Raw genomic sequence first — 12,665 nt, forward strand, 5'->3', positions numbered from 1 at the left:
GATAGCAAAGTTCAATCTTAAGTCTCATTATAGTTTCCTAGAAATTGGGAAGAATTTGGTCAGTAAGGAACTGAGGCCCACTTAGCAAGAGTGGCCACTGACACTGAACCAGGGTTGTAAATCAAATATGATATTCTCAAAAACATATGAGGGCACATTCCAGATGGATGCACTTGTCTACTCCATTTGTTGATCTAGTGAAGCTCTACAAGAAGGATCACTGAAAATAGGGGGGAAAAAAATAGTAAAATTAATTGTTCAAAAATAGATATTATACATCGTTGAATATTTTAAAGTATTTATTAAAAGTGCTTCTACAAGCCAGGGCTGCCTTTGGTGCCCTTTCTGCAATATGTTCAAATAAAAATGACATCACTGGGGTCTCCATCAGTACTGCTAAGTTTACCACAGAATATTAACTTGTAAACAAAAGGGATATCAAGTTATTGTTTATAAACCAACATTCTCTGGAAAGTTTGTTGTACTTTGGCATGGCCATAGTACATGCTGCCTTTAGTGTCAACCTTGTAGTTGGTAAATGATCTACATTGGCGACCTGAAAAGTGAATTGGTGGGAAATAAATACCTTAAATTATAACCACAAAAAGGTTAGTGCCAATATTAGGAACATAATTTTTGTTGTGAGGTTTACTAAGAGCATCAATCACACATAGAGGATACAATGTTGTACATTATGTGGCATACACATTAAAACGGCATCTGGATGAAACTAATCATGTGTTACAAATTAAAGAGTAGAACTCCCTCAATTGTTCCAGCAATATGCCTTCATCCACCCCCTGAAGAAAACCTTTGGTACACAGTCACATCCTATCCCAGGCATACTTGGGGACATTTTGAGCAAGCTGCCAACTTGGATCCAATTTATTAGCAGTTCTATGCTGTGGATTCCTGACCCAATTTAGTTTATTGAAGCTCTTTGACTAGGATCTTACATTCAGAAGAGACTGGATTGAAAACCAAGTGTTAGAACTAAATGGTGGGATGCTATTTCTTTTGGTCAAAAGCCATGAAAATGCCCAATGAAAAAAGAGGAAATGGATTATTTCTCACAAGTGAACGCCAAGATTTTCTCATCTACTTGTGGAAAAGATGAATCCAAGATGAACTTTTAGTCTGTTTGGGGGGGGGGGGGGGGTGAAGCTTTAAATAGGACAGCTAGAAACTGTGCCTCAAAGAATATTACAGTGACAAAGGGAGCCATTCAGCCCGAAGCTTGATGCTGTGTCCTTTCTTCAATTCCATCCAAATTTATCTTTTCATTTTTCAGGACTGCAACGAGCCATGGGGCAGGATTCTTCCAAAATAATTCTAAATGTGGTCTCCGGCGGGAAACGATCTGCGATTCCCGCCGTGTAGATCGGTGTGATCCAGATTGCAATCCACCCACACTTGGAAATATTTTTTGGATCCGGGGTGATTTGCACCTTGGGACCTGAAGATGTTGGCACAGTTGGATCCTCAGAGAACAGAATAATACTATAGCACTCCCCCAAAATCACTGGCAAGGCTACCCCCACCCCACTAACCCATAGTGAGAAACACCCCACCATGGGTTTGGCTCAGGCTCCCTCTTTCAGGCCCCACCCTTTGGCAGTGCCAAGCTGGCACTGTCAGGGTGCTGGAGATAGCACTCAGAGCAACTGGTCTTTCTAAGACGGACTTCAGAACAGAGAAACCCCAGCAGAAAAAAAGCAGTCAGACAGAGCACATGGTATATCTAGGAAGGACCTAAGCGAGGAAACCCCAGCAGGAAAAAACTAGTTAGAAATAACACTTACTCTTTCTAGTTAGCTCTTCAGAACAACAAATAGCCTCTTTACAACAAAACTGCGGTTAGAAACCACATCTAATCTTTCTGGGAAGCACTTCAGAGTTACGGACCATGAAGAGCTATAAAAACAAACAAAGCTAATCCCTCCTTTGAAATATTTTGTACCAATAAATCAAGAGGCTTGTAAAAGGTAATGGACTGTGAAATTGAATGTAAATCATGCAGTTCAAAGCTTTTAGACTTCGCAGCAAGAGGATTGAAAAAGCTCAAGTGGAATCAAATTGAATGTGTAAAAGGCATTTCCAACAGATCAAAGGGAAGACGTTTACCTTCATCTGACAGATCATTGAAATTGACATACTGAGAATTTTCAAGGCTACAGAGGGAAAACTTGCCACATGACCTTCATCCCAGGAAAGAACACCGACCTGTGCCCCTCTAGCCCAAGTCCCCCCGCCCCCCCCCCCACCTACCCTGATGGTCTCCCTTGGCACCCTGGAGGTAAGTGTAGGGAGAGTACTCAGCCCCTTGCTCCTCCTCGGTGATCCTGGAGCATCGGGATCAGTAGCGATTCGTGCCCGACTTCCTGCTTGACGGAGGGGAGTGAATACTGGGAGGCTGCTTCATTCAACTTTAATCTTGTTAATTAGATTAAAATGAATGTAAATGAGTTGTGATCAGGTTCTTCTGGAGTGGAGCAGGAGAACGGAAAACTGATTTGCGCCCCGCACAAATCCCGTTTCGGGACCCTCCCGCAATTCTCCCGACATAGCAGGATTTGCGCTGGGTGCAACGAGGATGGAGACTCTCTCCCCCCCCCCCCCCCCCTCCCATGTCTATCTTCTATGCTATCCAGGCCCTGACTCTACTCTATAGCATTCCATTTCTCCTCTCTACCAGCACTACAATTTTCTCCTCCAAAAACAAAATAATGAATAGCATCTTGGGAGTAGTCTCCAAAGTTTCTGAAAAGATAAAACAGATTTGCAGGAATCTTCCATTTAACTAACACATGTTAGTGAGTAGAAGCTGACACAAACAAAGCAACTATGACTGCTGGAGAACAATTCTACTAGAAGGTACGATACTATTGTGTAACAAGCAATTGCATATACACTGATATGGCCGTTGCGGTTAGAGATGGTATGCACAGGGTAAGTAACAGGCAATGTTTACCCTCTGATATATTTGCCTAAACAGAAGTGTTTCAGACAGTTTCTATTGAAGATGCTGTATAAGCCCTACATATATTGTAAGGCATCCTGCATAAATCATTTTGTTGTATAAGTTGTTCCATTAAATGTAAACAGTATCAACTAAGTATTTCTACAGCAGTATTTAAAAATAATATGCAATGTACACACACTGATGTAGCATCTGCTTTTACAGAAACTGCTGATAAGTAACAAAATCTGAATGCAACTAATAAATTACTACATACAACGAAAGGCCTCCTCTTTAAACAGTCATGATCAATCCCAAATCATTTTTCTACCACTTGTACATAAGTCTACAAATTACTCTTCTTAAATCAGCTGTTCTGTGACATCTCTGAGCTGTGGTGGCATTACAAAGCTGGGGAAAACGAGCCATCCTTTATTGCTTTCAGTGTCTAAATCGTTGCAACTCGGTAGCAGATTAATTTGTGAACTCCATTTTGTCCGATGCAGAGTGTTTTCATGCTTGTTTCAGTTCCTCTCTTCGAGTAGCTTGGATCAACAAGGACAAATTGCCCGCACATCTCTGATTTGAAACGGGTCGTGTGGCAGGTCATGGACTTGGCGATTACAAGAAGAATTTAATGTGTAACATTAAAATGAGTAGACACAACGATGACCTTGTGGATGGAATCACTGGAAGAAAGAGGGATAATTTGAGTTAAGTCTCAAATAAAAATAAAAGTCAGTAATTTATCAATCTAAAAATCGCATTTGATAGTATTGTCAAAATGTCACAAAGCCCTTCACAAGATAAATTAGATTTTGGAATGGAGAGTACTTCTTCAAAAAAAATAGGGAGAAACAGGGTGACAGCTGTGGAACTGAAAATACTAACAGCTGTAACCCCTTCAGTATTGTTTAGCATCTATACAAAGTGCTGTCTGCGCTATTTTAACTTGCGCCTTAATCTTTTTAATTCACTTTTTATATAGGCTATAAATCAAAGTGAAATTAAAATGCAATTTTAAAATTGTATATGTTTACGATGTATGTAACTTGGTCCCTATAATGACATGCTATGCAGAAAGCAATGCACTTCGTAAACAGAGGTAAACTGAGCTTTCTGCTAAAGAAAGTGCAGCTGAGACATAGAATCTGTGTGGCACAGACACAGGTCCTTTGGCCAAACTAGTCCATGCCAACCAAACAGCCCATCTAAGCTAACCCCATTTGCCTGCAGTTGGCCCTGTTCCCACATGTGGGGTAGGACATTCCAGAGTTCATTCTTCATTTCTGTCAACTAACTTAAATCATCCAACTGGCAGAGCCACAATAGCTATCTGCCTTCCCAGGTCAGAGGTGGGATCAAAAGAAATAGGCTTGGTTCCTAATCCTGATAGCCATCCAACTCTCTGCTGGAAGTATACACATGTAGACGTTGGTCAGGACGGAAATCCCGTCAGGCTCAGAGCTTTTCTATGGGTGGCATGGTAGCACAGTGGTTAGCACTGTTGCTTCACAGCGCCAGGTTCAATTCCCGGCTTGGGTCACTGTCTGTGCGAAGTCTGTACGTTCTCCCCTTGTCTGCATAGCTTTCCTCTGGGTGCTCTGGTTTCCTTCCACAAGTCCCGAAAGACGTGCAGTTAGGTAATTTGGACATTCTGAATTCTCCCTCTGTGTACCCGAACAGGCGCCGGAATGTGGTGAGTAGGGGCTTTTCACAGTATGTTCATTGCAGTGTTAATGTAAGTCTACTTTTGACAATAAAGATTATTATATTATTATAAAATAACTGTGGTGGCTTCCAAATGTCTGGTAGCCTACTAATATTCATTGCCTGTGTTCTCACGTCAGCAAAGTTTACTTGGATGATGTGTGGAACCACCACAAGGAGGAAATACTGCAACGCCTGTGGATCTATAATCCAATATGAATCTATGTTTTCAGGTTAAAAGTTAAGGGGAGAAAGCTGGCAGATAAAAATAAGTAACACATTGAAAAACAGAATCAAAATATGAGCACTCCCCTTTAAATATACGATAATTGCAGAAATAGATGGGTGTATAACTCACTTGCACCAGAACATTCAATTCTTTTAATAGCCTCCAGGTAGTTCTTTCCAAGCCAATCCTCATAAGTAATTTTCTCCCCAACTGAAATGATTCTCTCAGTAGAATCTTTAAAGAGCAGATCACTTCCACCGTAATCTGACGAATTAAACATCTTAAAACCATTGGGATTATCGTCATGCCCAAAGAAATCCTAGAAGAAAAGTGCACTTATGTACCATCTCACAGGGCATTGCATACCATGGATTACTTTGAAGGGACTGTCATACAGGAAAGCCGCTTGCCATTTATTGAACACATAGTAGACAAGATACCACCAAACGTTTAAACTAGACTTAGAATCATAGAATTTACAGTGCAGAAGGAGGCCATTCGGCCATCGAGTCTGCCCCGGCTCTTGGAAAGAGCACCCTACCCAAGGTCAACACCTCCACCCTATCCTCACAACCCAGTAACCCCACCCAACACTAAGGGCAATTTTGGACACTAAGGGCAATTTATCATGGCCAATCCACCTAGCCTGCACATCTTTGGACTGTGGGAGGAAACCGGAGCACCCGGAGGAAACCCACGCACACACGGGGAGGATGTGCAGACTCCGCACAGACAGTGACCCAAGCCAGAATCGAACCTGGGACCCTGGAGCTGTGAAGCAATTGTGCTATCCACAATGCTACCGTGCTGCCCTGATTGACGTTACCAGTCAATTTTTGATGCTGTTATTTGAGGAAAGTATGTTGGCCAGAATACCAAGGGATCTCCCTATTTTTCTTTGACTAAATCCACCTAAACAGTAGAAAGGCTGGCAGAGATTAATGTCCAATCTGAATTGCAGTACTTCTGATATTGTAGCACTCTCACAGTACTTTTTTGGAAGATTAGTTCAGAGAATGCACTGAAATCAATGGTTAACCAAGGAGATGGAACTGTAAGCTTTAACTAAATGAATAGTGCCTTGCCTTGAACTTTAACAAAGATGTGCAGGTTAGGTAGATTGGCCATGATCAATGTGGGGTTACGGGGGGTGGGAGAGGAAGACCCATCAGGAAGAAGCAAGGTCAGAGATAGCCCGACAGTACCACAGCTCTGATCCTCTGACCTGTTTTTATTGAGCACAGTTCCCTACAGAGTGTGCAGAATCTATCAGTCTTTCTCAATGCATTTGATTTTTATTCAGAGTTTTCATACTTACTAGAATGGCTACAGTATTGACATTGTTTGCTTTACATTCACTTTGCTTTTAAATCATTCTGGACAACAGCCTTCCTTTCCTTGCCAATAAAGTGAATGAACTCCAATATTTTTTATTCTACTTCAGAACCTCAAAAGTGCAAAGCATAAAATATAAATATTGTAAAGATTAGCAGCTCTAATTGTGTTTAGCAATGACAAATACACACCAGGCATAACAGAAAATCTGACAAGTAATATAAATTCTGGGATATTCATATTGCTAAAACTGGTTATTCCAATGTTCAAGCCAGAAAATTACTGATTGCAGGTTTAAAAATATCCCTTTGAGAGTTGTGGGCACACTGGCATTTGTCACCCACTTGCAGAGGGCAGTTCAGAGTCAACCACATTACTGTGGCTCTGGAGTTGCACGCAGGCCAGACAAGGTAAGGATGATTTCCTTGGGGAACAAGATGAGTTTCTACAACAATCAATGATAGTTGTCATGGTTACCACTCCTGAGACTAACTTTCAATTCCAGATTTATTAATTGAATTTGAGTTTCCCCAGTTGCCATGGTGGGATTCGAACCCCTGTTCCCAGAGCACTAGATTGCTAGTTCAGTGACATGACCACCACGCCACCATCTCTCCTTAATTAAAATGAACTAATTAGTTAAATAAGGCCAAAGCTTTTGTCACGCCTTTTTGGCTGTTATTACATCAGGTGATTTTGATTTCAAGATACATGTCTTGGGCCTGATCCTGCTCCGTAGGAAGTGTGAATCTCATTCACATCCCAGCCCGACATAGCGTGTGCTCAGGCTTTTTGAACATTGGTCTTTGATAAAGCCTTGACTGCGTTTAAAACGTTCAAAGCTTCACTCTATGCCGCACAGAGATAACCTCCACGCTGGAGTTTAATTTGCATTGTTGAGGCACTGTTCTAACAGGTTTGTGTAAAATCCTCTTTGCGCACTACTTTATAACTGCCCGTATCCTCTCATACAGAACAAATTAACTTCTATTAATTTGTAGTCCTATATGCTATTGGAGGGTTAGCAAATTTCTGTGAACAAAGGCAGGTTGCTTTCCATTGAGAAGAAAGGAAAATTACTCCCTGTGTGTGCAGGAATTGCTGTTATTCTCATTGGCAACTGCTAGCTTATTTAACAGCAACTGATGCAACAATAACTAGTATTCACAGAGCACTTTAATGTAAAGGAGCATCGCAAGGCCTTTGACAAGTAGATGTAAATTGATATTTGGCATAGGTAGCGTGAGATTAGGAGGGATGACCAACTGTTGCATCAGTGGGATGGGTCTAGGCAAGAATTTTGAAGAGGTGGGTTCAAGGCAGCAGCAGGCTCCTCCACAAAGGAAGGAGAGAATGCGTAAACGCTGGGGATGGAGGAATAGAGCATTTCTAGTGAGGAAAAGTACTGGAGGAGATGTGTGTGGGGGGGTGGGGGATTTCAAATGTAATGCATTAAGAGGATGAGAACCAAGATAAGTCTGTGATAAGAAGAATTGTGAGTGAGACTTGGGACAAAACTAAATTAGTGCGGTAGAATTATGGCTGAATTTGGAGCTTATGGAGTCTGTAGCTAATAAAGGCTGCAAAATAATTTCAGTGATATGGGGATAAAGTAGGGGCAGAGCTAGGCAAAGTTACAGAAATAGACATATGTTTTTAATGGATAGAAAGTGGGTTTAAAGTGGCACCACGGTCAAGAATGGTTTGATCCTAGCCAAGACAGTGGCTCCAGAGTAAAATAAGTCAGAAGCTTAGGAGTGAAGTTTATGGCAGGATCAAAAGCAGTAACTCCAAAAGCCCTGATGTTGAGCTCCAGAAAGTTTTGACTTAAGTAAAACAGCATGCAATGTACAAAAGGATATAATCAAGATACATGTGAAAGCTAGCCCCATGCCTTCTGGGGATGCCACTGGCATTATTTAGATGAGGAAGAGACTAGAGATATATCCTTGGGAGAGCTCCAAATATAACTGTGTTGAAAGAGAAAACCCAGAACCTATATCAATACAGCATTTTTAACATAATTGGGAATGCGCAACAGGCTGAGATTAGAGGAGTGCAAATATTATGGAGGGTTGTTGGGATGGAGGAGATTACAGAGATAGGGTAGGATGAGATGCTGCTAGACCAGGAGCACAGCGAGCATCGAGGTGATAGGGCAATGGGACCTACTGCGAATTAAGACATGGTCAGCTAGGTTTCGGATGATCTCAGATGATCTGAGGGCTGGATGTAGGAGAGTAGTCAGCATGCTGGAGTAGTTGAGCCTAGAGTGAACGATGGCATAAATGAGGGCTCAGCAGCAGAGCTCAGGCGTCAGTCTGGAGCTGGAAAGAGACAATCTTTGTGATAGCACAATGAAGTGTAATCAGAATTTCATCTTGGAATCAATTAACCATTGCAGGAGATGCTTCCAAACTTGGTTAGGCAGAATTGGAACGATGTAAGGGTAGCAGCATGGAGCTGGATGATAGCACAATCATTGGAGGAGGATAATAAAGTCAACTGTCTCCTTTCCTAACAGCATTGTGGATATACCTACACCACATGGTCTGCAGCAGTTCGAGAAGGAGGCTCTCTCCCACACCCTTGAGGGCAGTTAGTGATGGGCAATAAACGCCGACCTAGCCAGCAATGCCCACATCCCATGAAAGTCAAGGCCAATGAGGAAAGATAATGCACCATGGTCGCGAATACATAGGATAATCTTTATGTTTTGGCCATTCAAGTGGTGGATGAAGGCCAGAAACCAAAATGCAGTTATTCAAATAGGGAGTTTCAGGGGAATTCGGCATGAACTGGGGCATGTTCAAGAATCCGAGAGAGAAACGCAGGATGCAGTAGGGCAGGAGTTGTAGGCAGCAGATGTATAGATGATGGGTCTTTGACAAAGGGATGATGATGGAAATTCTGAAAGGGAACTATTATTCATATCTGCTAACAGAAGGCCACAATGGAGAATTGAGTAGGATAGAGACCATGAGATAAGGAAAAGCAAGTAATTGGCCTAATGGATAAAGATGGACTTGTTGGCGCCGAGGTCCCAGGTTCGATCCCGGTCCACTGTAAGTGTAGAGTTTGCACATTCTCCCCGTGTTTGCATGGGTCTCACCCACACAATGGTGGATTGGCTATGCTAAATTGCCCTTTAATTGGGAAAAAAAACAATTGGGTACTCTAAATGTTTTTTTTAAAAAGATGAGCTGGGAGAGATGAGGCGAATCTCCAGTAAGCAAAATTCAAAACTGGTGTGAGTGGGGCAATGTTGGAAACCAGGGCGAGGGCAAAGGAGAGACAGCTGCACAGATTACATCAATCTTTGAGATAACAAAATACAAACTCCTCAAAGTTGGTGTTTAAGTTAAGAGTACAGAGGATTAGCATGAGTGATTTATAAAGATGACTAATCGACAGTTGTTGAGATAGCACACAAGTCAAGTTGTTCATTCTTCTACCCTTGAGTGAGGCATTTACTTTGTTGTTCTTTTATTGCTTGGAAAAGCAACTGAAGTACAAAGACAGTGCCTGAACTACTTACCTGTCCTTTATCAAGTAACCCAAAGACCGCAGTGATGGACGTGGAAGGATTAACCATCACTGCGTGCGATGGAACCCGAGCCAAATTACACTCATTCCACTGCCCCACTTCTGCCCGTGCACCATTCATGCACAGTAGCTGGTAGTCATTGGATTTGAGGTTCACAGCCCATGGTTCCTGATTTGTTCCTAATGAAAAAAGATCACATTCATTATGTATGAAGTTTGAATATCTGGTGCAGCTAAACAAGTACAATTTAAAGCAATAAAAAGGTTCTCCCAGATTAGAGTGCATAGGTGAAAGGAATGCATGGATTTTTAGATGCTTAATTAGTTATAAAAATTACATCACTTAGCAGTAAAAAAAATAAATTGACTGCCTGGCTTAGAGAATTGTAAAGGAACTGAAAGCAAAGAATGCAGCTAAATATCTTTGGCTTGGCAGCTTGTGGGTATTGGTATGCCCTGGGAAAAATGGCAAGCTGTGAGGACGAATGTAAAGATTGGAGGCTGTTGGAGTGGGCAGTTATGTGGCAGATTAATTTCAATGCAGGGAAATGTGAAGTAGCAGGTTTTTTTAAAAAAGAGCAAAATAAGGTGGAAGTGGTCGAAATATATTATTTTATTTATGTGTGCATTTTAGAACATATTTTACCCTGGCAGGATCTGGGGTGGAAACCTGATCCACAATAGCTTTTGAAAGATAAATATTTGAAAATAAATATTTAAAAGGGATTGGAGAAAAAGTCGGGGGGAGGGGGTGCAAACAAGTGAATATCTATTTCAGAGCCAGCATTGGCATATTGGGCTGAATGCTGTAAAGATCTATAATTCTAAACAAATATGTGACAGCAGTTTGTGTAGATGGAAACAAAGTCACCATACCACAAGAGGCACAACATGATATTGAAAATGATATAGCAAAGTGCTAAGTCTGACACGGGCGTCATTCTCCGACCCCCCAGCGGGTCGGAGAATGGCCGTTGGCCGCCGTGAATCCCGCCCCCGCCGGTTGCCGAAGTCTCCGAAGGGAGAAAAGTCGGCGGGGCGTTAATGGCGCCGCTGACGTCGGAGAATGGCACGGGTCTGCGCAAGGCAGCCGATTTTTGGCCTGCCGATATTCTCCCTTCCGGATGGGCCGAAGTCCCGTCGACGTGATGACCGTTCACATCGACGTAAATCAAACCTCCTTTTCATCGGCGTGACCCTGTGCTCCAGGTTCACGCCGACCAGCGTGGAGGTGAGTGACGGCCTGGGGGGTTGGCCGCTGGGCAGGCGATGGCGTGGCCGCAGTCTGAATGTGTGAGGAGAGGTGTGTCTTGGGTTGTGTGTGTGTGTGTGTGTGGCGGGGTGGTTAGAGTGGGCTGGGCTCCGGGGGAGTGCCGGGAGGGGGGTCCGTGCCGGGGAGGAGGATGGGGGGTCCGTGTCGGGGAGGAGGTTGGGGTCCGTGCCGGGGAGGAGGATGGGGGGGGTCCTTGCCAGGGAGGAGGATGGGGGGGTCCGCGCCGGGGAGGAGGATGGGGGGGTCCGTGCCGGGGAGGAGGATGGGGGGGGTCCGTGCCGGGGAGGAGGTTGGGGTCCGTGTCGGTCAGGGGGATGGGGGGGGTCCGCGCCGGGGAGGAGGTTGGGGGGGGTCCGTGCTGGGGAAGGGGATGGGGGGTCCATGCCGGGGATGAGGTTGGGGTCCGTGCCGGGGAGGGGGGTCCAGGCCGGGGAGGGGAATGGGGTGGTCCGTGCCGGGGAGGTGGTTGGGGGGGTCCGTGCCGGGGAGGGGAATGGGGGGTCCGTGCCGGGGAGGAGGATGGGGGGTCCGTGCCGGGGAGCAGGATGGGGGGGTCCGTGCCGGGGAGGAGGATGGGGGGGTCCGTGCCGGGGAGGAGGATGGGGGGGTCCGTGCCGGGGAGGAGGTTGGGGTCCGTGCCGGGGAGGGGGATGGGTGGTCCGTGCCGGGGAGGAGGTTGGGGTCCGTGCCGGGGAGGAGGATGGGGGGGGTCCGTGCCGGGGAGGAGGATGGGGGGGTCCGTGCCGGGGAGGAGGATGGGGGGGTCTGTGCCGGGGAGGAGGTTGGGGTCCGTGCCGGGGAGGGGGATGGGGGGGGGGGGGGTCTGTGCCGGGGAGGGGGGGTGCGAGGGCAAGTGAGTTGGTCCACCTGGCCAGGTGCCAGCCTCCAACAGTTGGACCCATACGGTCCATGCCACCTGGCTGGGGGGGAGGGGATATGGGCAATGATGACATGTCGTAGTCCCCCCCCCCCCCCCCCCCCCACCCCACCATGCTGTCATGTTTTCCGATCATCCAGCGATGTTGGCCGCCGTGGCGGCAGCCGCTAATGTCCATGTTGCCCTGGATGAGGAGGAGGAGCGTGCCAGAGAGGCGGCGCAGGCTGCCGCAGAGGGGCAGGCGGCAGCCGCCCAGGCTGGAGGGACACCTGACCGACAGGACGAGGAGGGGAAGGAGGACGTCGCGGCCCCACGGCAACGGAGGCACCCAAGGGCGCCCCGTGTGTACCGGCCCCGGCAGTCATACCAGGACCTCACGGACCGGGAATGCAGGAGGAGACTCCGGATGAGGCGGGAAACCATGGCACACATCTGCCACCTGCTGGCACACCTGTCACCGCATGGCACTGGCGGGGGACACCCTCTCCCCGTGTCCGTCAAGGCTACGGTGGCCCTGAACTTTTATGCAACGGGGTCATTCCAGGCACCGAGTGGGGACCTGTCCGGCATATCGCAGACATCGGTGCATCCGGGCAGTGACAGATGGCCCATATGCCATGGCGCACCGCTACATCCGCTTCCCTGTGGACCGGGCCAGCCAAGATGCCCGGGCCGTGGGCTTCTCTGCCGTGGCTGGGTTCCCCATGGTCCAGGGCACGATTGATGGGATGCACGT

At 45.9% G+C, this 12,665-nt stretch overlaps 1 protein-coding gene across 1 annotated transcript in view; it reads right to left on the reverse strand.

The window, feature by feature from the left end:
* Positions 1-281: 281 nt before the first annotated feature.
* The window catches only part of meltf (melanotransferrin), an 85,938-nt gene continuing 73,554 nt past the window's right edge, over positions 282-12,665 (reverse strand). Inside the window, exons 14-16 of the mRNA XM_072474054.1 lie at positions 9,772-9,959; positions 5,028-5,217; positions 282-3,648 (exon numbers count right to left, since the gene is read on the reverse strand). Of these exons, the coding sequence (XP_072330155.1) occupies positions 3,581-3,648; positions 5,028-5,217; positions 9,772-9,959 (446 nt within the window). The 3' untranslated portion in view covers positions 282-3,580. The remainder of the gene's footprint in view (positions 3,649-5,027; positions 5,218-9,771; positions 9,960-12,665) is intronic.

The sequence above is a fragment of the Scyliorhinus torazame genome, chromosome 14, assembly GCF_047496885.1.
Source record: "Scyliorhinus torazame isolate Kashiwa2021f chromosome 14, sScyTor2.1, whole genome shotgun sequence".
In the NCBI taxonomy this organism is placed as follows: domain Eukaryota; kingdom Metazoa; phylum Chordata; class Chondrichthyes; order Carcharhiniformes; family Scyliorhinidae; genus Scyliorhinus; species Scyliorhinus torazame.